Source organism: Cupressus sempervirens, chromosome 5 (assembly GCF_028749045.1).
Source record: "Cupressus sempervirens isolate cs-2001-9-10 chromosome 5, ASM2874904v1, whole genome shotgun sequence".
NCBI classification, from domain to species: Eukaryota; Viridiplantae; Streptophyta; class Pinopsida; order Cupressales; family Cupressaceae; genus Cupressus; species Cupressus sempervirens.
In genome coordinates, this window is record NC_143122.1 from 1,023,829,307 (window position 1) to 1,023,855,648 (window position 26,342).

At 37.5% G+C, this 26,342-nt stretch overlaps 1 protein-coding gene across 1 annotated transcript in view; it reads left to right on the top strand.

Moving 5' to 3' along the window:
* Positions 1–12,514: 12,514 nt before the first annotated feature.
* LOC149559425 (F-box family protein) overlaps positions 12,515–26,342 on the top strand; it is a 93,644-nt gene continuing 79,816 nt past the window's right edge. Inside the window, exon 1 of the mRNA XM_089833321.1 lies at positions 12,515–13,962. Coding sequence (XP_089689447.1) covers positions 12,799–13,962 — 1,164 coding nt within the window. The 5' untranslated portion in view covers positions 12,515–12,798. The remainder of the gene's footprint in view (positions 13,963–26,342) is intronic.

The window sequence follows — 26,342 nt, forward strand, 5'->3', positions numbered from 1 at the left end:
GTAACGATATACAAGTTACCAGTCTTCAAATGGATTTGTCAAAAGTGAAAAATATTGACAAAATCAATATATCAAAAGAGAACAAAAAAATGGTCTACTATACACTTCTGAAAGTGGAGAGGGAAAACAAAAGGCTTACAAAGCAAATAGAAAAGTTACAGGCAGACCTTGATAATGTGAAAGTGAAGGAGAAAGCAACAGACAATAGGTTCAAAGAATTGCAAAATAGGATAAAGAAATCTTCTCCTATAGAGGCAATTGTCCAGCAAGAAAAGATGAATGAACAAGTGCAACATTTGACTAAAGAATTGGATGAGTGCCAAAAAAGACTTAAGAATGAACAAACGTCTACTGCATAGTTGTTCAAGTCTGTAGAGAGTAGTGCACAGGTCATCAATCAATTGAAAACTGAGCTGGAATCTGCTGCCAAGGAAAATAAAATTTTGAAAGATGAATGGGAGAAGGAAAAGAAAAAAATGGAGTCCAGGGCAAGTATGATTTTTAATTTGCAAAAGGAATTGGGGAATGAGAAGAAAAAAGAGGAGTCTAGTGCAGACACAACCCACAATTTGAATAAGCAATTGGAGAATATGAAACAAAAAGAGTTGTCAACTACAAAAACTATCAGTGATTTGAAGGAGGAATTGGAGAATGCAAAGAAAATGGAGTCTAGTGTTACTGCAAGCACTAACACAATCCACAAATTGAGGAGATAATTGGAGAATGCAAAGAAAAAAGAAGAGTTAGTTGCAAAGAAAAACCTCGATTTGAGAAAGGAATTGGAGAACACGAAGAAAGAGGAGTCTACTCAAAGTCTCCATGATTTGAAGAAGGAATTGGACAGTGCGAAGAAAAAGGAGGAGTCCACTTCAAAGACAATCCATGATTTGAAAAGGGAACTCAAGGAAAAGAAGAAAAAAGAGGTAACTACTACAAATAAAATCCAAGATTTGAAGAATAAATTGGAGGATGAGAGGAAGAGAGCAACTAACTGGCAAAGGCAACTAGAGGAAATGCAGAAAAAGAGTGAAAAATAGATGTCTAAAATGAAGAAAAAGGTGGAGAATGTAACGGCAGAAAATAGAACGACCTCTTCCAAAGACCATCATGTGAATGATATTATAATAAACACAGTTAAGCTTATCAAATAAGAAATTTGGGACAAAATAATGACGATCAGTGATGGTTTGGTTAAATGGCTTGATTTAAATAACAATCTCAGAGTTCTCTTTGAAAATGTAACAATTGATTTTCAGGCTAAAAGACAAATCTTCACCAGTTCCTTGAAAGATCTTTTTGACCAAGTTCTCAATAAACTAAAGAGATCCAGTGACAGGGATTTGGCAAACCATGGAATAAACAACCGCTTGGATGCCTGTGTAATGGCCATTAATGTCTCTCGACATTGTGAAGAAGTAACGCGAATTGGTGAATCGCTCAATTCTGCTTCCAAAGAGTTGATGAAGATGAATAACACCATAGTGAACTTGCTGAATGTTGGATTACCAAATCCAGCTAACTCATAAGGCACATTCATTGGAAACAAAAACTACATGCAAAAGTTGCAGGGCAGGATGAATTCTGATTTAGGAAAATTGCTTGAGGAATTCACTCCGGAGGGAATTGCAAGTTGCATCAAACCACTGTCAACAATAAGTGATGTTATAGATAGATTCCTCCTATCATATGATTCTATCTCTTAGAAGTTTTTTTTTTGACGAGACTACAACTAATTAGCTCTAACCTCAAAAAAAATGGGGCTTCCAAATGATGCAAAATGGAGCGCCCTAAAGAAATTCAATGAAGCTGGGTCATCTTCTCAAACTGTTACTGTTGCTATCAGTGGCAGTCATAGCTGATAGCACTAAGTAGTAACACTGTAACAACTTAGTAAGTGATAGAACTATAATCATTTTGTTACTTGTTGCTCTTTAATTTCAAATTTAAGATTTAATTTCAACTTTGTTTAATGTTAATTGTTACAGGAATCAAGAGCCAACATATCAAGATAGTTGGGTAGCTAGGCACTAGCATACTATGGCATATCAGGAATCAAGAGCCAGCATATTTGATCATATATATAATTACAAACTGACCTACAACTATTTTTGCTCCCTTGTATCTACAAAAGTGAATTCACGGTCATTGCAATTTGACATTGAGTCATTTGCAAAGGGTTGTAATTGTTTGTAATTGACAATCGTTAAATGTACTATGTTACAGACTGATTTGTAATTATAAAGTATACTACAATTTTTTTTAAATGGAGCTTATTCTGTTAAATGCATTATGTTACAATTTCTTAAAGAAACTAGAATCAATGAAAATCTCAACATGTTTAAAAAATACAATCAATGAAAATCTCCACATGTAAGTACTAAGTTTGTAACATCAACATGTTAAATTTTTTATTTTTTTTTAAATCATCTATAAAGGGACAGTGAATGAAGGCTATAAATTAACTTCTACAAACATGTTACATAATTAATTAGTAGGTAGAGTCTTAGATCAGAGCTACTAGCCTACTACTTGACTCGCGCAGAAGGTTGAGAAGCTGCTATAGTTGCCATTCTGCCTGGACCGGCTCAGCATCACTATCATCAGAATCTTCCTCATTTATTGCATATAACATTTCATTATTTGTTGTGTTTTCTTCAGATTCACTGTCAGCGTCAGACTCACTATGCATGCCAAATTCAACATCATCTTCATTGCTTTGACTTCAATATCACGATATGAACCACTGTCACTACCACTGCCACTGCCACTGCCACTACCACTGCGACTTGTGTTTGAAATGTTGGCAATCCCTCTTCTTTGACATTGCTTTCTCCAAATGATGACAACCCTATCATAAGGGAAACTTTCTACCTCATACCTAAAATTATAGAGCCTTAAACAATTATCCAATTTTTTGTCTAATTTGTTTCTAACCTTTGACTTAAGGAAGCCCAAAGTACTGAAAACTCTCTCATCCTCCACTGAACCCAATATCATTGTCAAACATAAATTGGTAAGTTTGAAATATTCTATTATTGCCTCTCTCAACTGATTGCTCTCACCAAAGTTTTTCCAAAGCTTTGTTACCGCTCCTTCTTCATTTGGGTTCTCCATAACAGCATATTGTTCCCTCATTATGTTTGCAAAAGAGTATAATTGATCTCTCAGGCGAGTTTCATCTAAAATTTCATTTATGGTGACTCCATAGATTACTTTAGGTGTGCAAAAATGTTGAATTAGAGTCGTCATCCTTCTTCAAAAATCAGTTTGATTGTTTAGAGACCAATATTATAGAAAAATAATTGACATTGCTTCCAACAGTTCCTCTGGAGGGAATTTGAATCTGATTTCTAATGACAGATTGTAGCAAACTCGCTTGACAGAGTCAAGCACAGAGTCTTTGATCTTCTTGAAGGCTTCACTTGTAACACGTAAAAGTACTTTCTCTGGTTCTGATTCAACTTTGCTTCCTGCTTCATTGGGGTTGATGCGGGCATAGTACTGCATTGGTATGTCAACTCCACGTACCTTGGCATATACCTCATCGTTTGCACCAATATGTAAAAAGTTCCTAGGATTGTTCAAATCTGAGATTTCTAACCACTTTGCAAACTTTGTTTCATCTAATGGTAATAATCGGTACAGAGTACCTAAGCTACTACATGTCATTTTACGCAGCTTATTATATTTTGCAATGTACATAGCTCTTTGTTGAACCTTTTTTATAATATTTCTCATGTCCTGTAGCATAGGGATAATAGCTGCTAAAGTTAAGAGTACCTTAACATTAGTTAGGCTTGAATATAGTCAAGGGAATCTGTCTCGCACATAGTGGATTAGTCGAAGCAATAACGGGTATTCAGACATTACTCGATGCGTTGGTCCATCCAAAGAGATCCATCTGGTATCATTGTCTTTAAGAAGCTTCCTCCCATCAGTAAGTCTTGCATCAAAGTGTTGAAATTCTCGAACTCGTTTTGGACTTCGACAGAAGTATTGGTAAATATCTTTGATCAGAGATTCCACTTTACTTAACCAAAATTGCCGACAATTCCAAAAGCTAGATTCATTCGATGGGCCATGCAATGAATGGAAATAGCGTAGGGTGCCAAATTATTCTTGATCTTTTTGCAAAGACCACCTTTATGACCTTGCATAATCGAAGCACCATCTGTTCCAACACACACCAACTTTTTGGCAATCTCCATGCTATCCAAACCTCTAGATTCAATTAGAGTAGTCTTTAATAATTCATATAAGTTTTCAGCTGTCACACTACGATTCAATTTAGCAATAAATGGTAGAAATGTTTGATGACAAAGATTATTTACAGTATAAACATGCATGCACACCCAGGAAGTATTATCAATTGTTGTAACTTCATCTAGAGACAATGCAATGAAATTTGAGTTTTTTATAGATTCGTTCATATCTTCTATTTCAACTTGTGCAAGACATTTAGCCCATTCCCACCTATTGTTTATTGACCACTGATTGTTAGGATAGTTTCAAGTTTTCAAAAAATTCAATAATGTAGTCATTGAAGGGTAGTCCGTCATAGGGCGTCCTCTACTTAATATATGAAAGATGACACCTAATTGAACTACTTTTCCCATATTTTGCACTTCCATTGCTTTCCCACTGAAATCTTCAATGGAACCTTTTACTATAGAACGCTTATCCTGTATTTGCTGGTGTAACTTGTTTATTTCAGCATTCCTCATATGCAGACATTTCTCCTTTGTTTTCCAAGTTAGCACAAATTTTTCGACTCCATCTATAATTTCCTTCTTGTAAACTTTACCGACATGCTTTTCTATGGTATCAATTTTAAGTTGCAACCTCTTCTCCTTCTTTGTTATCTCTATGCAAATCTTACATTTGCATTCTGCAGGAGGTTCACCATCATTTGGATTGGGCACTGGTTCAATGAACCGAAACTTTTCCACCCATTCTAATTGAAAATTACTTTTGGACAGATCCCAGGGAGATCGATCTTTCTTCGATTCCAGTTTTCTTTTCCCATTTTGTGCATGAACCTAATTTATGGAATCAATTTTGGTTTTCTCAACCAACTAGTCTGGGACCAACTCCAACTCTATAATCTCAGTTTGCGACTCCCTACTCAGGGGAAGTTCCTCCAAATCTTGTTCAAGTTCGTCTTCGACTGAGATATCAAGTTCACCAACTTGAACTTCAATACTGTTTGAGGGTCCAACTTGTGATGAATCTCTTTTTTTAGTAACCAATGGTGGCCTCTCTTGAATTTCAAGGATCATACCCCTCTTGTTTGACATGGCAAACCGATAAAGGCTGCAAAAAAAATCAACTTAGTTGTTGAACAAAAGACTTAACTACTTAGACTACATATAATAACAATAATATGATTCATTCTCAAAAAAAGGGTACTACTACTACAGTACTACAGTCTACGGTACTACCCAATATAATTCACAAACCTAATACCTATAAGCTATCTTAGCATGTGAGATGTCCAGTCACCAGCGGACACTGGACAATGAAACTAAAAAAATAACTAGTATCACTTACAAAATAATTTAAAAATCACTTACCTTTTACAAAAACCAGGGTCCGCAAGTCAATAGCCAATGCACTTAGCACTCTGAAAGTTTGATAGAAATAAGAAATGCCAGTCTCCAGACCAGAAAATAGTGAATTGTGTAGAATAATAATTTATTATAGTCCAATCTAGGTTGGTGAATTAGGCGAGATTAACAAGCGGGAATGTCAAATGCAGGCGAAATGCACCTTCCTATGCAAGCCCATAGTAGGAAACAATTGGCTAAATGGGGTGGGTGATCGACACACGTTGGTAAAATGGTTCACGACACCCAACCCAAGGAAAAATTTATATGGTTGTAGTAATGGCGAAATAACGTCGGCCAATAAGAAATAGCATGCAAAGGCTGGTGATATGTTTAAAATAAATGTATCCAAACTGTATATCGCATTGGCGATTGCACCGATATTTTTGACTAATCATGTGATAACTAATGGGTGACCACCCCGGGCATTGGACCCAAATATGATAAATATTCGCCAAATGACGATTGACCCATCAGACGGGATTGCCAAAAGGTGAAGATTCACTGCTAAAGTAATCCCTGAGACCAGCATGAATATCAAAATTACCTTTCATGATTCTACAAGGATTAAGTACTTAGGTGAAAATGTACAACAATCTTGTTTGAAGCCTATCACAATTTTCACCCTCATGACCAACTCCTCTTGTGATGTCAAGTGGGTTCATATCTACACTTTTGAAATTCATTTATTATTATTATTTGAAAAAATAATTTATTTTTTGCCTTCAAATATTATTTTCGACAAAATTATAACCTCATTCTAACCACCTCCAAAATTATGAAATTTGGATTCAGGAATATGGCTATTTGTGTTCCTTGACCTTATTTTAGAAAGATTTCAAGGACCTTGAGTTCTCTTATGTGGGTGAAGAAGAATAAATCCTAAAAAATGAAGAAGATGAAGACTCAATTGCATGTCTAGACTTGAGATGAGAGACACCACTATTGCATTAGTCAAATTCATATCTTGAGTTCATGAGTGATCTACACAAACTATACATGCATCCATACAAACCCTAAGGTAGTTGACCCAATCTTTTACTATTTAACTATACCAATTTAACTTTTTCAATTTTTATTTTCTTCTTTTATATTTCATTTTATATATTAAATGTTTTAAAAAAATATCAACCATCTTGTATAGACTTACACTTTTTTTTCAAAAACAAAAATGTAGTCAACCGTCTTCTATAGACTTACACTTTTTTACCTACCCATCTACCCTTACATCTCCTTCAAATACCAGTGCAATATGTAATCTCACCCATTGATATGATATGATATGATAGATTTTAATGACGTCCACGAGACTAAAGTAGTCTATGGGACCCATGCAATCACCCTCCCGAGTCAGGAGCGAAACTAGTTAGTTGTAAAGTTTTGGATAACTTGTCTCTCCTTCTCTGAAGTTTGGTAATCAAATCCGCTGCTCTCTTCACTTGATCTTCCTCGAATAAATAGTTGAAGTCCTTGTTCTGCAATATTTTTGTATAACTAGATCTGATGTCATTGTAAGCCAAGCAGTCCTTGACAAAGTGCTGCTCTGTCTCAACTATTCTCATATTACAAAATAAACATGTTCTGTCTGCCCACTCTTCCTTTGGAACTTGCCACCGACCAGTTTCACATCGCAGCTGATGTGAACTAGTTCTAAGTTGTGCTAACAACATTTTTGCTTTCCAGTTAATAGGTGCTCTTATATAGGCCTTTTCATCATGACTATAAGTGGGATTAAATTCTTTAATGTAATAGAATTTTTTCCGCCCTATGCGTCTTGTCCACAGAATATTGTGAAATTTTTCATTGACAAACTTTTTTATTTCTGTAATGTTATCCGGGCAAGTTTGGATGTTGATATCCCATTTTCGCATCCATTTGTCATTTTGCTTCATCCATGTGCTTTTCCGCCTCACAAGTTTTTCCTCTATGATCAACTTGGGCCAACGATGTGTTTCCAGACCTTGGGTTTTCTTTAAGTAGCTTATCATTCGGACCAAAGCAACGGCTTCTAATGGATAGGAACCCACCTCTGCCAAAAGGATCTCATACGGAACTGTGGTCTTGACTTTAAGATTGCATGTGATGAAGTGTTTTTGAATTCTTTCTACTTGCTGCCATTTCTGTTCGGACATACTACCTCCCCACACTTCACATCCGTATAAAATAACCGGAGTGACCAGCAAACCAAAAAGACTTTTCATGGTCGTCCAATCCCATAATTCTGCGTTCCTGCACTTGTTTTGTAAAGAGTATAACGCCTTTCAGCCCCCTTGGATCTTTTTTGATCTGCAAGTATCCCAATTGAGTTTGTTATGAAAATCGATGCCCAAGTATTTGTACTCTTCCACAATCTCAAGTGGGCTATTTTCCAATAGAAACTCGTCTTGTATGCCCCTATTCTTCTTCAACGAGAAGATCATAATTTTGGTTTTACTAGTGTTAACTTGCATTCCTACTTCATGACAAAAAATTTCTAGTGCTTTCAAGTGCTCTTTCAAACCTTTAGCTGTTCTAGCAAGAATTATGAGATCATCTGCATATAAGAGCAATCTTATCACAAAGTGGGCTAGTTGCACCCCCTCACCATTGGTCTTGTTTATCCACTCTTCTAACTTGTCAATATAGAGCCCGAATAATGTTGGAGATGATGGACACCCTTGCTTAACCCCGATGTTGCTGTCAAAATTTTCTGATAGCCCTTTTGTCGTTCTGATTTTAGCTTTGAACTGCTCATATAATCTGTAAACTGCTGACCTAAGTTCTTTAGGAACTTCCAATTCTTCCATTCTATCCCATAATTTATTACGTGGCATTGTGTCAAATGCTTTTTTAAAGTCCACGAAACAACAAAAAGCCTCGTTCCCCGGAGTGTCCCAAACTTTCTCAATCAAGTATCTAAGAGTGATGCCATGATCTATAGTAGAGTGCTTCGGTCTAAAGCCTGCTTGCCCTATTGCACGTTTGCCTTCTGTTTCAACCCAGTTGCTGATTTTTTGCTCTACCAAGTTGCCAAATAACTTGCCAAAAAGTGGATTGATCATGATGGTTCGATAATTAGAAGGATTATTTATATCTCCACTTTTGTGGAGTGGGATCACCACACTTGTCCATTTTACAGGGAAACCTTCTCTATTGACACTGTTGAAAATTTTAGTAATGCGTGGTGTGAGGGTTTCAACACCCCATTTTAAGTATTTAGCTTGAAGCCCATCTATATCTTGCGCTTTACCGGTAGCTAACCTCCTTATGCCTTGGATAATATCCTTTTCGCTGAATAACTCCCCTGTAGTCTCTGTTTCCATGGTTTTACGTTCTCCTAGATCACACTCGTAGAGAGTTTTGGCATATTTCAGCCATTTGGTTCCTATTATGTTGTTCTCTATCTGAATTTTTCTTTGCTGAAGTTCTTTTCAAAACTTTCTGGGGTTGTTTTTACCAAGATTAATCAACTCAATTCTTCTCTTATTTACATACTCTCCTTTCTTCTTTTTAATCAGCTGATCATACTCCTTTCTACTTTTTTTATTTATGTTCTTTTTCCAATTTCTTTTTGCTGTTTTGCATTCTTCATCAAACCATGAATTAGCCGGAAAAGTGTTCTTGGCTTCTCTTATGGCCCTAGATCTTTTACACTCCTCCAGTGCTTTAATGATAGTAAGAACAAGATTATCCTTGTCCATGAAATGTTGTTTATCAGACTTGGGATGGTTTCCCGAAACTCTAGACAGCCCCAAAAAAGAGTTTTGGAAAGTAGCATGGTTTTCTTGTGTCATTAAGACTTTGCCAATCGGAATCCTCTTCCTCTTTTGTAAAGGTTTTGGGACAATATGTTGATCTTTAAAGTGAGTGGCCACCCTTATCAAAATGGGGTTATGATCAGATTTTAGCTCCATGGGGCAGTCCTCTATCTCAAAGTTAATTATCTTTGAGACATATTCTTGCGAGCATATTACATAGTCAACAACACTTTGTCCATTGTATCTTTTGCATGTGATTCCACCTGATTTAGGCCACTTTTCCAAACCATTACATATGACCATGTTATATAGGCAGCATAAACTTAGTAATTCAACACCAAAATGATTAATCTTTCCCATGCTATCCTGCGAAGATCTTTCCCATTTTTGTGTCCCTTCTTCTTCAAGCCAAACTGGGTTTCTGCTTTCACTATAGCTCTCCTTAAGATTGAGAGTTTGGTTGTTTGTTGTTCTAGCATTGAAATCCCTAATATCATTATTTCCCCTAGAGAGCTAAAGGCTGCTATGTCTTTTTTGAGTGCAGCGAATGGGTCTTCTCGATCCAATCTATGCTTTTTATACATTTTTGAGCCTTTTGGGGCGAAGTAACAGACAACCACCCTCGTAGTAATCTGATTCTCTGTTATTTTAATCCAAATATATTGCTTGTTTACATCTTCTTTCTCTAAGTTTACAAATCTGCTCCAAGTTTCTTTTATTAGAACGGTGATGCCTCCATGCCCCTTACCATTATCTATCTTCTCATTCCACAGTGATATCTTCTTATACCCTTCAAAATCTGGAACCCTACATCCATCATGCTCATGTGTCTCGGTAAGCATAATGATGTCATTATCTTTAGCTATCGACCCTAACCCAGGTCCTCTTCTCCAAGGATAACCTCTACAGTTCCAACTAACTATAGTTAAATGTTCTTGGGTGGGCCCGAGTTCCTATTTATTGCATGTGATTTTGTCACTAATTTGGGCTTTGCCATTTTGTAGCCACGCCCACTTGCCGTTTTCACTTTTTTCCATTCCTTCCTCCTTTCTTCTTGCTGAGTTACGGTGAGGTCATCATCAAGATATATGTGTGTGCCTCTAAGAAACTTCCTCTTGCTCAAAATGCTGTTTTTATCCCCTGTATTCCTCATTGTCACTTTAACATGTCTGCCTTTGCCTCCTCTAATCCATTTTTCGATTCTTTGTGCTTGTATGGTTGTTCCATGCCAGTCTAACTGGTCTTTAAAGAAGTCTTTAACTAAATCCGTTGTTTTCTCCTGTTCTCCATAGTCTCGTAGTCCTTTGATGATAATATTTGCTGCTTTCTCATTTCTTTCTTTTTCCTCTCTGAACTTGCTTTTCTATGTTGTCAATAGGAGTGTTTGCTAGTCCCTTTACTATGTTAGCCCATGATCTAACTTCTTCAATTTGTTCTCTGAGTTGATTCTCTTTTATTTCCATATTGGCCATGACATCTTGTATATTTTTCATTTGTGGAGTTTTATCTCTTTCCGTAGCCTCTCCTTCTCCCGTAGTACTTGCTGCTGTCCTCTTTTCTCCTACTTCTTTCTTTAACAATATTAATTCATACTCTCCTTTTTCCATATTAAATTGCAATTTTTGAATTTGTTCTCTAAGTGACTTGACCTCCGCTGTCAATTTCCAGTTATCCTCAGTAACTCTTTTCATTGTGATACTTTCTATCTGTCTCCTCTCTTCAAGTGCCCACACCCTCTCCTTCATAGCTACCAAATCGTTTACAAAGATGTCTGGATACCACGTCATAGGTGTCCTTGTGGGGCTGTAATTATTTGGCAGCCCCTCTTTCACTGTGTCTATCACTTGAGAATTATTTGTCTTCTCTTTACCGTTAATATCTCTGATATTATCAAACCGCTTAATTGTTTTAGAGATTTCAGTCAGCCTCAGATTTATTTCTGCCTCCCTTGAGCTGTCTGAGGTATGTGGAATCGGTTTCGGAAGTAAAGCTGCTAACTTCCCTCTTTTTGCATTTTTAAACTTTCGTATCTTTCTTCGCCTAATTATTCTTTTATATTGCTTGGCATTCACATAGGTGTAGTTTCCTCCTGTGGGTGGTCCACTAGCTTGTGAGAAGCTCAAAGTGTTTGTGGGTAAATTACCATTTGTCCCTTCAAGATTGAATGAACTCGCGTCTCCGGCTGAGGGTCCTGGAAGAATGAGGAAGCTCCCTTGATTCCACTTGATGATGCTACTGTGCATTAAACTATCCCCATATGTAAGGACCAAGCCATTGTTATCAGAGATGTCATTGTGTTTCGTAGCTTCTCCCATATTAGTTTGTTGTTCTGCTGTTATAGGTGCCCTGACTATCAGATTCTCTGCCACCCTGTTACTGGCAGATCCTGTGTTCTGCAAGGTGGACCCACCTAGTTCTAGCTGCGTCTCTATTATCTTTGGTTGATCAATCAATGATACTTGTACAAGTATCTTCTCTGCAGGTGTTTCTGTGATTTCCTCATTTGTTCCTTCCATGAGGACACACTGGTGCCTTGATATAGATTCTTTATGTTGTTTTACCGTTGTAAATTTATCAAAGCCAGGAGCAATAATAAAGGAAGCCCAAACAGGTGTACACTGAAATGTAAGAGGTAAGAATAAGAGAAAAGGCATACCTGGGATCTACCTCTGGAAGCTCGCAAATATGGACCCACTAAAAATAACAAAGCCTTTAGCACTGGATGACTGGGCCCACTGGTTGCCAAGACTGCCGACCAAACCAAATTTGCCCCTGCACCGATTGTCGCTGTTGTCGGCCCTACCTTGAGAAAATAAACCTTTGATACTTGCGCTAGCTAAGTAATGTGATCGTGCCTACGTAATGTGCCTGTTTTATCCGCTCCTTTTATCCCCTACTGCCTATTGCCTACTGCCTACTCCTTTATTTGAAGTTTGCCATTCGAGAATATAGAAGATGGAGACCTTGTTATCTGACAGCGTTGATTGAAGTCTGTATGACCATGGAGGGCTTGAGAGCGCAGGCCTAAAATCTCAAGAGCCATGACCTACGATACCAGTAGAATTGCCATTTTGACGTTGCATATAAGCTGAGTCCACCGTGGACATTCGAGACAAAAAACAGAAACTCGTAGAACTTGTATACTTATAACTCAAATAATATTTTCATCGCCGAATTTTTAAAAATAAGATAAAAATAAAAAATCCACCAAATCAGAAATTCCACATCAACTGCCAGAGAGATGAGAATCAACATGTGGAGGAGGAGGAATATTCTTGACTAATGCCAAATGAAGAGGAATTTTAACCAACAAAGAATAGACTGAATGAAATGAAAATTCAAGAAGCTAGAAATTCTGCTCTCCCGGAAGAAAGCCAGGCACCGTCTTCGTCAGTCAGCAGTAGTTTTTCCTTGTCAATCAAAGCTGGTATAGTATTCAGAAAATGTGAAAAATTATGTTAGCAGAAATCACTACGCAACAAAGTTCAGAAAATGGCGATCAGAGCTGCTGTGGATCGAACCTGCAATCTCAGGAATCTACAGATTCGGACAAGAAGAGTCCGCAGGAAAACATTGTTGAAAATCATCTCATGGCGTTTTCAGACATAGCAGAAGACGTCGTCATATGCATTTTGTCCTTTCTTTCGCCGGCTGATATCGCGGTCTGCCGTTGTCTCAACAGGCGGTTTCGTGGCCTCTGCTCAGATGACCGTAAGGTTTGGCTGGCTCTGTGTGAGAGGCGGTGGGGGGCTAAAACGGATGTCAAGAAATGGGGAAATGGGAGAATTACATACATGGCATTGTACCCGGTTTTGGAAAAGTGGGAGAATTTGGTGGGCTTTTGGCGAGGGGTCGGTCATGGGGGGCATGGACCCCTTGTTACTTTTGATTGGGGCAATCATTGTGTAGTCGGTAATAGAATAGTTCCAGTTAGGGCCGGCAGCTATTTGGTCCGCAAGGTGCCCTTTCTGTGGATTGGAGTTTCGTCCCATGGAAAGGGTTTGTGTTTTATTGACCCTGATTGGTTACTAGATTCTACAATGAGTAGCAGATGTGGGACTGAAGTTGACTCTGGATTGTTTTCTCGTTTTGGCAATGGTTCACTGTTCTCTGGTATCGGCGACGGGATCAATGGTGGGCCTGCGTCATTGACTGTTTTGGATGGCGGGTTGGATCCAAAAGTGGGCGGCGGTGTGGCAATGAGAAGAAGCAGGAATCCTTTTGAGAATTGGGAGGCGGAGGATGAGGTGCCAGACGATTTGGTGCTGGTTAAGGTAAACTTTGCTGGCAACTGTCATATTGTTGTGGAAGAATCTGGGGACCATAATTGGTCTAGGAACTGTCAGTCAGAAAGAAGTAGCAGTTGTTGGAATTCGTCGAAGAAGAAAAGCAGGCAACTGTTGGACGATTTTGAATCCCGTGGAAGCCATTCGCAGGCTGAAATTTATCAGTACTTGGCGACCAAAGTCAGTCTAGGCGGGGATAGGTCTCTGAGAAAGCAGAGAAGGAAGGAGAAGGAGAAGGCGAGCCAGGGGAGGAGAAAATGGGAAGCAGAACATTTTGTTAAGGTTGTAAATTGCCATCCCACTCCTGCTCGTCCCTTGCAAGGCCTTTGGAAGGTATGCAATGATTCTTCTGATTCTTTTTTCAGCCACAAGAATCTTCTTAAATAGCTGGAGCATTTCTGAATGTGGTATGTCGAATAAATTGATAAGTTAATGGATACTTCGGTCCACCCCTGTCATTTTGATATCCAAGATCTCCATACCTGCTTAAAGTAAAGGAAACTTATTTATATACGTGCACAGAGATGGCCGGAGTAGGAGTATGTATTTGATATCTCAATTTTTTCTGGATAAGAATAACTGTATTTGAGGTGCATTGTGCTGTAGTCGGCGTACATCTTGTTATTATCAAATTTGGGGTGAATTGGTCTCGTCCTATTCATTCAGTCATTTCGGACATCTGCTTTGTTTGAAAACATGGATACTTCTTAGCATAGTTGTAAAACTCGTATTCGGCAAAAACTTGCCAAGCGCCCCCAAAAACAGGTAAAAATTCAGTCAGTTTTTTTTTTTACCATAAAAACAGCTTAGATTTAATTAATTTTAATGAGAACATGCATCCAGTGAGTTAATTAATGAGAACACAAAAGAAACAAGTAGACTTTAGATATATATAAATGCAAAGTGGGTAGAAACTCGGAATCTCATGTGGAATTTCTCATGTAGAATGCTGATGGTGGGAAGCAAACTAGTAAAAGAAGAAGTAAATACATCATAGTAAATAGTTTCTTTAAAGCTAGAAGTAGATACATCATAGCAAAATAGTCCGAGCATGAGTTTGAGCAATTTTGGCATGCTGGAAAGTAATGCTTGCCTTGGGTGCGAGCAAGTAGTTGAGCTAAATCTCCTAGGACTCACAAATATAGGATTGAAACCAAGTGATTTATAAGAAAATGAGTTAGAATAATTAGAAAATCATTGTTTCAGCTTCAATTTGACCTCAAATAGCAAGGACAGGTTGTAGGAGATAACATGCTGAAAGCATAAAATTTGAGTAAGCTTGAATTTTTTTGAAGACCCCGCAAATGTAGAAACTGCATTTTAACTACTATGAATCTGAAACCTATCTCAAACATCCTGAATATATTTATATAAATATTAACCCAAAGTATAACACCTTGTACTTAAATGTTATATTTGTATAAATCCTCCTGCCCCTGAGTTGCAAAAACGACTTAACGATGCTGCAAATGCAAAACTGGTATAATTTTTTTTGGGTGTTTGACCTATGGTTTTGCTGCACAGGTGAGTGTTTTCGCGAAACTTGCCGAGCTGAGTTGCGAGTTATTACAGGCTGAGTTGTGAGTTATTACAGGAAAAACTCGGCAAGTTTTCCATCTGTGCTTCTTAGCTTCAGCCGAGATACTAAAGTCTTCACATAAAATTTATCGAGTTTTACCACTGTTTGGTTCTCCAACTTGTTCTCAATGTTCTTTAAGGGGCTACAAATTTCTAAGATTTTGAGAGGTTGGGTCAATGAGTCTCTCGTACAGTTCAGGCTTTATAAGATCTAGGTGCGTACCTCAAAGAATGCTAAATTTCATATTAACAATCGACTGTCGCAGTATGTATTCAAGTAAGGAGTTGAAAAAAACTCTCATAATATTATAAGATCGAGGTGGGTACCTCAAAGAATACCAGATTTTATATTAATAATCGACTAGTATGCTAGTAAGGATTTGAAAAAAATCCCACAATACCAAGTCAGAGTTAGGGTTACCAAATTAAATATCTCCTTTAAACAATATGACCCTGGATTTAGACTCTGCAGCGACAGCCGTAGATACATACATGGATACTTTCAATAATTAGGGTTAGATAATAACATTTGTAATCTTTAAATCAATATATATAAATATCCTTACAAGTTAAATATCTCTTTAAACGATATGAACCTGGATTAAACCCTGCAATGACAGCCATACATACATACATACTTTCACTTATTAGAATTAGATAATAACATATATCTCTCTCTCTATATATAGTTAACAATATCTGTATCACATCGTACTGTTCAAACAGATTAAGGTTTGGAGGAAGAAGCACGGGTGTACCCTAGGTGTACCTGTACTGGGGCGTACCCGGTCCGGGTGTGCAGGGCTGGGAGGTGGATTTGCAGTAAAATAGCGGAAAAGACTAAATTACTGTTTTAAAGAAACTGATTCAGATCACTTATGGAACTCCAGATCGAGCTGCAACCCCACAATGCAAGTAGAACATCAGGTCTAATTAGATCGAAGAAGATGGCATCACTATTGACTGCTGCTACAAATCTGATTACAGTCTTTGACTGGAAATAAGCCTCAGGGGATCATATACATACAGATCCTCACAAAATTTGGTAGAAACCTCTAATATTGATTCTCTCCAAGAATGATTTCTGGAAATTAGTAAATATGAGTACAACTATCTGAAAAACATGTAATCATTAAGTATAGATGAAGCTGGAAACACCATACGACGTGTGTGGACAGCTGAGAGTGAATGATGAGATCTGAAACTCTTACAGTATCACTCAATGGCTGATAGGAGATGCTGATTTGATGTTTTCAGGCGGCGTAGGACTGTTATGACAGTCCTAGATTGTACGGCCTGCACAAAGCATGGCATATGCCCTTGCCAAGGTTGTAAATGACTTGGTCTGGTTCTTTACATAAATTGCCACCTCTAGAAGGGTAAAAGGCTCCAAATGGTATGACCTTGAGATGGTACAGGCTTACAGCTATCCTTGCAAATGGTAGAACAGCTGGAGAATGAGTAGTTACATCAACAAATCAATCAAATGCAGTCCCAAAACCCTACAATATAAATTTGATCTGTCCCCCAAATGAGAATTGCTTTTATCAATTATATTAAGTGGAGACAAAAATTGCTTATTATTGATACTACACTATATCAGCACTGTAACAATAATCTGCAATCCTCAAAATGCTAAAATCTGTATCAAATCACTGTTGCGAAATTGTAGCAAACTCCAAAATATCTCAAAATCCTCCACAAATCAGCATAGCTGTGATTTCCAAATGGAATCACCCAAGATTGGAAGCAAGGGTTTTGTCCTTGGTCCATAATGGGGAACCCAATCCTCTCATAACCCCAAATAAGCCAAGGATTTTTGTCCTTAGCTGCCCTAGATTGAACAAGCTGCTCAAATCTAGAAACTGGATGCAAATAATGACTTGAATGATGCCTAACTGAAGATGGCACTTCCTTGAAATACCTTTTTGAATTAAGCCCCTGGGTCTTAAATTTCCCTCCACTTGGAATTCTTATTTTATTTTATTTTCTATTATCATTGTATTTTGATTATTTTAAACTACTTTTATTTTTAATTCTAGTGTTTAAAAATGTGATAATATTATTAAGTTGACCTTGAAATTAGAGACTATTGGGCCCAACCTAAATAATATTAACATTTTTCTTAATTAAAGAAAAAAGGACATTCGTTCTTCAAGCTCTGGAAGTCGAGTTTGATTTCGGTGGTCATTCCGGTCCTTGTCAAATTTGTTCAGAATTCTGCCACAGTCAATGAAATTCGCCCAACATTCTGACAGATTAATCCAGGAGGAATTTGGGCGAGTTTGCAATGACTCTGAAATATATTCTGCGAATTCACGACGACTTTTGCATATCTGGAGGAATAGGCATGACTTCGAGCAGAAATGAATAAGCACAACTCTGTTTTTACCGTAAATGAGATTCTCCTCACGCTGAGCTAGAACAATGGTATAGATTGCAAGAGACGTCGTAAATCTGTTGAAAATCATCCCGAAAAATGTCTTCCGAAGACGAGTATTTGCAAGCTTGATGCCATCGCATATTATAAGCTAAGGATATTAAATAATATATTATACTATAATTAAGTAAATAAGAACATATTATAAGCCCATGATGGATGTCAAACTCCCCAAACTCATTCGCAAGCTTAGATATATTAATATTTAATATAGTAATTATTTGTATATTTATAAACTATTTAAAAAAAAAAAATTAATTTTTTATAGTATAATGTTTGTTAAATTACCGTACTTTATCTAAAATTTATAATATATTGTTGTTTTAAATAAATTTATTTCAATATATGTAAAATACTTCCTGCTGCATATATATGTACATACATATATTAAAAAAAAAACATATGTTTTTGTACGGACGGACACCAAAAAAAACCCAAACCCAGCTCACAAAAAAATAGTTTTGGCCACATTTAATTGCAAACCCAGATTATGTATCATGCTGTAATTCCCTTAAGAGTCTAGATCTTAGATCTTATACCTATGAGATTAGACATGTATTGTCAAAGAACATTAAGGGTCAATGCAAACTCTGATATTTGACTGTCACCATGCCATTTTCATGAATCAAAGTGGAATTGTCTATGAGAAAATTCCTCTGAAATTTTTATGATGTGAGATTGGAGAGTCTCCTTCCCATCCCAATATAGAAGTAATGCATTTGACTCTCAAAACAATCCACTTCAATTTGATGATGCCTGAAAATGTCTACTAACTCCCACTCAAACAAGGGTTTCCATATGCACTCACCACCATGTTTATGTTGCGCTGCTTGGCTCCTCCTATGTAAAGAAATCTGGAAGATGATGCCTGAAAATGTCTACTAACTCCCACTCAAACAAGGGTTTCCATATGCACTCACCACCATGTTTATGTTGTGCTGCTTGGCTCCTCCTATGTAAAAGAAATCTGGAATACCAAACTTTGAGTTGTAATAGACCCTTCCCTAAGATGGCATGCTGCTTCTCTCAATGTACTAACCCCAATAGGTTATAACTTCTTCAAACACCAAAATTCTTTATACTTTAGTTGTTTGACATTTCGTCAAACACTTTGCAAGCAAGCTCTGATACCACTGTAATAACCCACCTCAAATCTGCCCTCAAAAATGCTGATGAAAGCTCAAGGAATTTCATCAAACAATTCACATGCAAGGGACGTATGACTGATATAGTATTTTAGCTAGCTTCAAATGACTTTTTCTTCAATTTGCATCAATGAAAATCTTGTGCTAGAAGACTACAATGGACTACACAATGACCTAACATGAGTGTGCTACTAATTTTGACAATATTCAGTGCATATATATGATCTAAGCATGAGAAATGAACACCTACAGCCAACTGACATTTTTACAAACAGTTGGTATGCAAACTAACTAGCTGATAAATAATGATATTAAATTGTTTAAATGACACCAGCAACTATTATCTTCTTAATTGCAATGAAAAAATACAATGCTCATGAAATATGGCCAAGACTTTGGCATTTGCATGGATTACAAAATGATAATGCTAGTATAATGCACACTTACAACTGAAACTTATAACACCCTAAAAAAACAATACTAATAAAGGAACCTCGTTGTAGATGGCTGTAATAATTTTCTTCAATGCTGCCCCTTTTGTTTTGCTTTTCCGATTTGCTTTTTCGAATTACTTTTTCGGACTGCTTTTTCGGCCTACTTTTTTGGTTCCGCTTTTCCGGGCTGCTTTTTCGTATCTGCTTTTTTCAGACTGCTACCCTATTGAATCTCAAGACCATATATTTCAATGGCGTCAAGTTTTCAACTTGAAGGGATTTCGTCCTTCAAACTATTGAGACATGATCTCTAGAAAATTTTCCAATTTCTTTGATTTTCCCAAGCATACTAAAAAGAAGCTCTTCCCTTTCTTTTATAATGTTCTCACAAGAGCTCAATCCTTCGTTTTCTCAATGTGGGATAAAACATCACTCCTTTTATGTAACTTATGTCTCCAATGTGTTATAAAATAAAGGGGACTCTTTTAATTTAAATATTTCCCACAAACTATAGTCTATGCATTAATAAAGTTAAATATTTAAATTTAACTTTATAAAATAGCTTTATCAATGCATAACAAATTTTATCAATGATAAACAAGTCTTCTTGCCGATTTTAAACAATTAACATCGACATACCGCTGCCATTGGATGTCCGACCATATCCAAGATGACTTACTATAAATAGTAATTATGCCCAAAGTTGCCTCAAAACCCCTCAAAAAGACCTGCAACTGAAACTAATTAGGCCAAATAGCCTCTAAGCCCCTTTAATGTTCTGGTTAGCCTACGGGACCATGGGGAAATAGGCTAACGACAACATCATGCTATGAATGCTAAAAAGGGGACATTACAGTCCGCCCTTCCCAAAATTGCTTGTTCCCAAGCAATGGTCGAACAACAACCCAATCAATCCACCTGGATCCCAAATGTAGTCATGAACTATACTGCTGTCAGTCAAGATAGGCTCTTGCAACAACCTCTGAAAATTAACCAAGAGGAATCCATAATCAAATTGGCAAATACAACTCACCCAAACTCCAAAGTCAGGAACCCATGAGAAACAAGCTCTCAAAATATCAGAACCCAAGTAGAGTAGATAACCCAAACTACCAACATAGTAAATACCATCAACACATCCCACTAGCCTATGTGGAATGTACAATACAATTCTGCAACAACGATGAATACTCTTGCATGAAACTGCACCAAATATAAAGAATCCACACACTGCACACCTACTGCAATTAACACAACTCTGCAGATCACCGGTCACTATCTCATAACCATAACACCCATGCACTGTTGATGGTGAATAGTCATTACATGGTAGATAGTAAAAACGTGAGCCCAGACCAAACCTGTCTGCCATCAACTCCTCAACACATGGATCAAAAGCAAACCGATGAACATATCCTACAGTATAATGTCGGTAAAAAGAACCAATCCCAATCAAAGACTTATCCTGCAGATGTGATACAACCAACTGTGACTGATCATCAGCTAAGTCAGAGGATGATATAGCCAAGAGTGCAGAATCAACAACAACATCACTAGTCTTTGTGCCCTCCAAGTCAAACATACCACAATGCTCAGCTGCAGCGCCCAACTCAGCTGAACCTACCTCCAGTGGAAATGGACCAAATATGCCAATACTAGTGTCATGGATAGATATATCCTCATCTCCACTGCCTCTATCAACCTCGACCATGGACATCCTCGGATCACTAGACACCACGGTCAGTGACTGTACAGAATCTGGTAAAGACTGAAGTCGTTCCAACTCCACGGTCACCTCAGCTAAATGAAACTGTGACTCCTCGAAAGCCAACTGTGTACTCTCAAGAAATTCAGAAGTCACTTCAAGCTGCTGAGTAAGCTTACTCACCTCATCTTCCTTGACCAATAATGCGTCATATGCTGTACTCCCCCATTGCATAAGATAATCTCTATCGGCTACCAACTGCATATAATTTTGTCTCAGAATCTGGATAGCCTCCCATAAAGAGTGGATCTCTGTCAAGGAAAGATAACTGCCTCCCTGCTTATCACTAGCAGGAGAACCCCATCCATAAACTGCTAACAACTGGCGAGCAGCATCAAAATGTTCGCACGCAATAACAATGTCTCGCTTGCCAACTCTCAGCTGACTAGACACATGATTGTGCCGATTAGTCGAACTCCTATACTCTATCCCTAGTACACTTTCCAAAGGAGTAACCTCAGAATGGCTATCATCTATAATACTGCCATCCAAATTTTGCAGTCCAATTGCTGAACTTGTCTCATCAAATGGAGTGACTAAGGCATCAACATAAACCTCTGTATCAAAAGAAACTGTTGAGGAGACTAAGTTCTCAAAACTGTCCACAACATCCCCCTGAGTGTCATCTATAATAATCAAATCCTGGGACTCTTCTATAAACTTTGTCATATCTGAGAGGTCATCAACCCATTCCAACAAGAATGGTCGACTGGATACATGAACAATGCCCAACAAAAGTGTGTAAAAACTAATTCTAGCATCAAACAAGCTGCTGGCATGGATGAGAACTACACCTAGCAAGCTACTAATCAAGTCCATGATGGTGCAACAGATACTACTACCAAAGAATGTTAAATATCTCCGGTCAAAATGATCCCAAGTACTAAGATAAGGATCCCAACATCTAATCCATGAACGGAAATCGACTAGCAATTCAAGTAAACTTCTCACCTGAGTAATGTGAACAATACCAACTGACTTCACGCACCTGTCTACAATCTCTGAATCCGGAGTGTGAATGCTAGACGTACTCATATCATCATCAATATGTGACTCGACTGTAAAAGGAAATTGAGTCCCTGCTATATGCGCTAACTCCCGAACTGAACTCACCTCGAGACAACGCTCCTCCACATGTCTCTCAGAATCTTGGAGAGCCAACTTCATTGCCTCCATGCCTTCGATGATCTGTTGTAAGTCGTCACAAGAAGAACCTGTTGTGACTCCTTTCTGTCTCTCCTGCAGTTGAATCATCCAAATGTGATTCTCAATCAATCCATGTATCCTATCATGATGAGATAAAGTCGTGACAATATTCTTGTCCCTTGTCTTCAGCTGGTATGCCAAACCAAGTAAAGAGCTACTAGCCTCTATCTCATGTGAAGAAGCATCCAACTGTGCCTGATACTCACTTTCTGCAAAGTCCTGAATGCTCACTTTCTGATCAACTGTACTATCCTCAAACTTGATAGTATCCTCAACTGCTGTAACTTCATCCAGCCCAACTGTACTGGAATCACTATCTGTGTCAATCGCACAATCTGGTGTGCCTGTGATATCACCTTCTGGCTCAACCTGCACAACGTCTGTAACCCCTTCAACCTGTGAAGATGATGCAGATAAACCATTACCTGAAGATATGCTAATGTCTCCCTGTATCGAATCAGCATGTCTGTTAAACTCCTCATACAAGTTTCTGCCTGTCATAAGGAAGGTACGATCCTTAGGCCTATCAAAACGTTCAATCAGTCTCGCCTTAAACTCCACATATGAGGTAATGTGTGCATGACCCATAGTGACCATAACATGATGCCACCACTTGTGTGCTAACCCATCCAGGTGAATTGCTGCATACTTAATAGCTTCTTCCTCAGGCATAGGGTTCATTTGAAAGTATGTGTCAAGATTTTGAACCCAAGCTCTTGTTGTAGACTTCCCCGAGCCATCATAATATGGTAACTGAAGTTTCCCTACTTTCTTCCGTAGCTCATAGCTCTAGTTCCTGTCATGTCCACGTGGCATATGCTTCATCCGCACATCTATATACTCCCTAAAGGTAATTGCAGCAGTAAAATTTGGACCTCCGGCTTCCCAATCTCTCCTCAACTGGTCCTGTATATCAGTGATCTGGGGCTTTGGTACGGGCTGCTCTGGGGCTCTAGGAGGAAATGTGGGAATCATGGGTCTCAAACTCACTGTCCTAGCTTGCTGGGGTGCACGACCGAAATTGTTCCCAACTTGTTCACCTCCATTACGTGTCCCATCCTGATTATTACCATTCTGATTATTTCCTCCACCCACATTAGCATTCAACTCCATTTGACGAGCCATCATTTGCATCATAAGCTCCAATCTTTGACTTTGTTCCTGTGCTCTCTGCTCTGCTAATCGCTGTCCCTGTGCCAAGGTGTCTAATATCTGTAAGAATCTTTCCTTTCCCTGATTTAGACTGATATACATGTTGTCAAACATTTTTTTCTCTCTATCTGGCTATTCCAATAAGACCTCCACAGGATGGCAGAACTTATAGCTCTGATACCACTGTAATAACCCCAATAGGTTATAACTTCTTCAAACACCAAAAATCTTTATACTTCAGTTGTTTGACATTTCGCCAAACACTTTGCAAGCAAGCTCTGATACCACTGTAATAACCCACTTCAAATCTGCCCTCAAAAATGCTGATGAAAGCTCAAGGAATTTCATCAAACAATTCACATGCAAGGGACGTATGACTGATATAGTATTTCAGCTAGCTTCAAATGACTTTTTCTTCAATTTGCATCAATGAAAATCTTGTGCTAGAAGACTACAATGGACTACACAATGACTTAACATGAGTGTGCTACTAATTTTGACAATATTCAGTGCATATATATGATCTAAGCATGAGAAATGAACACCTACAGCCAACTGACATTTTTACAAACAGTTGGTATGCAAACTAACTAGCTGATAAATAATGATATTAAATTGCTTAAATGACACCAACAACTATTATCTTCTTAATTGCAATGAAAAAATACAATGCTCATGAAATATGGCCAAGACTTTGGCATTTGCATGGATTACAAAATGATAATGCTGGTATAATGCACACTTACAGCTGAAACTTATAACCCTAAAAAAACAATACTAATAAAGGAACCTCGTTGTAGATGGCTGTAATAATTTTTTTCAATGTTGCCCCTTCTGTTTTGCTTTTCCGATTTGCTTTTTCGAACTGCTTTTTCGGACTGCTTTTTCAGCCTACTTTTTCGGTTTCGCTTTTTCGGAATGCTTTTTCGGCCTACTTTTTTGGTTCCGCTTTTTCGTGCTGCTTTTTCGTATTTGCTTTTTTCAGACTGCTACCCTATTGAATCTCAAGACCATATCTTTCAATGGCGTCAAGATTTTCAACTTGAAGGGATTTCGTCCTTCAAACTATTGAGACATGATCTCCAGAAAATTTTCCAATTTCTTTGATTTTCCCAAGCATACTAAAAAGAAGCTCTTCCCTTTCTTTTATAATGTTCTCACAAGAGCTCAATCCTTCGTTTTCTCAATGTGGCATAAAACATCACTCCCTTTATGTAACTTATGTCTCCAATATGTTATAAAATAAAGGGGACTCTTTTAATTTAAATATTTTTCACAAACTATAGTCTATGCATTAATAAAGTTAAATATTTAAATTTAACTTTATAAAATAGCTTTATCAATGCATAACAAATCTTATCAATGATAAACAAGTCTTCTTGCCGATTTTAAACAATTAACATCGACATACCGCTGCCACTGGATGTCCGACCATATCCAAGATGACTTACTATAAATAGTAAGTATGCCCAAAGTTGCCTCAAAACCCCTCAAAAACACCTGCAACTGAAACTAACTAGGCCAAATAGCCTCTAAGCCCCTTTAATGTCCTGGTTAGCCTACGGGACCGTGGGGAAATAGGCTAACGACAACATCATGCTATGAATGCTAAAAAAGGGACATTACACTCAAAGTATTGGCTCCTCCTATGTAAAGAAGAATCTGGAATACCAAACTTTGAATTGTAATAGACCCTTCCCTAAGATGGCATGCTGCTTCTCTCAAAGTATAGGCCAACTCAGACTGTATGGGTTGGAAACAAGTTACAAGAGTCACAAATCACCTAGAGTCTCACCCAAATGAAACCTATGATTGCTGAAATGTTTGTTCCTTCAACGAAAACCTTCTAACATCATCAGCTAGTGATAAAACCAGTATAAAATTTTGCAGTTGTTCATGTTTGGAGATAGCAGTTCATGATTTGAGTTTAGCAAGACCAGCAATATGACCATGATATGGTAGTTGCAATACTAAAACATACTTGCAAAAAAATAATACTGTGAGTGAGTTATACAATGTAAGGGCAACAAGGTTATTGGGAGACAGAGACTTGGAGGTCTCCAGTACTGGTACCAGTACCAGTACGGCTATTTTTCAAAAATAGGAGACGGGGGGTACTTGGAGACGGAATTTTTTCTAATAGTTTAAAGAATCTAATACTAAATACAAAATAGTAAAGTTGTAAAACTAAAAGACAAAAGTAAATACTAATAGTAATGTCACATTAATATAGAGTCAAATAGTTCAAAACTCACATAATCGCATTAATGTGTCTTATAGTCATATCTGATTTCTGAGTATCACATACGATCATCATCATATCAGATTAATGATCGCTGAGATTATCATTACTTATTCAAATTTTAGTTTAAAAAAGAAATAGTTTGATGCTAAATCGCTGATATGAAAACAAAAGTTTAAAAACTTAATACTGTAAACAAAAATCAGAAATCTATCTAGTATCAAGTATGATGATGATACTATCATCTGCTCCACAAGGTTGTGATCATCCATCTCAAGATCTTCTCCTATCATCCTTTCCAAAAAATCATCACTCTCCATGTTGGATTCCATAAAATTATCTAAATAAAGTTTTAAATATTTTTAATCATTGCTAGTCGTGTTGGATTCTGAAAAATAAATAAAGATATTAATAGTGTTTCTAAGGTTTTATAAGTTATTAAAGAAAATATGAAAATGATTTAATGATAAAATCCTTTAAATTATCATTGTAACAAATCAAAAAAATGAGGGCCAAAATACATAAAATAATTTCATATTATTTTACATTAATTTTTTTATTAGGAGACTCTTGGGAGACTTCACTTTTTGGATTTGCAGACTCAAAGACTCGAGGAGACTTTATCGTGAAGTCTCCAACCTTTTTTGAGGTCTCCGAAGATGCAAAAAGTTTTCGAGACACACCTCCATCTTTGGGACGTGTCTCCTATGGGGAAGACGAGTCTTCCCGTAACACTGAAGGGCAATCTATT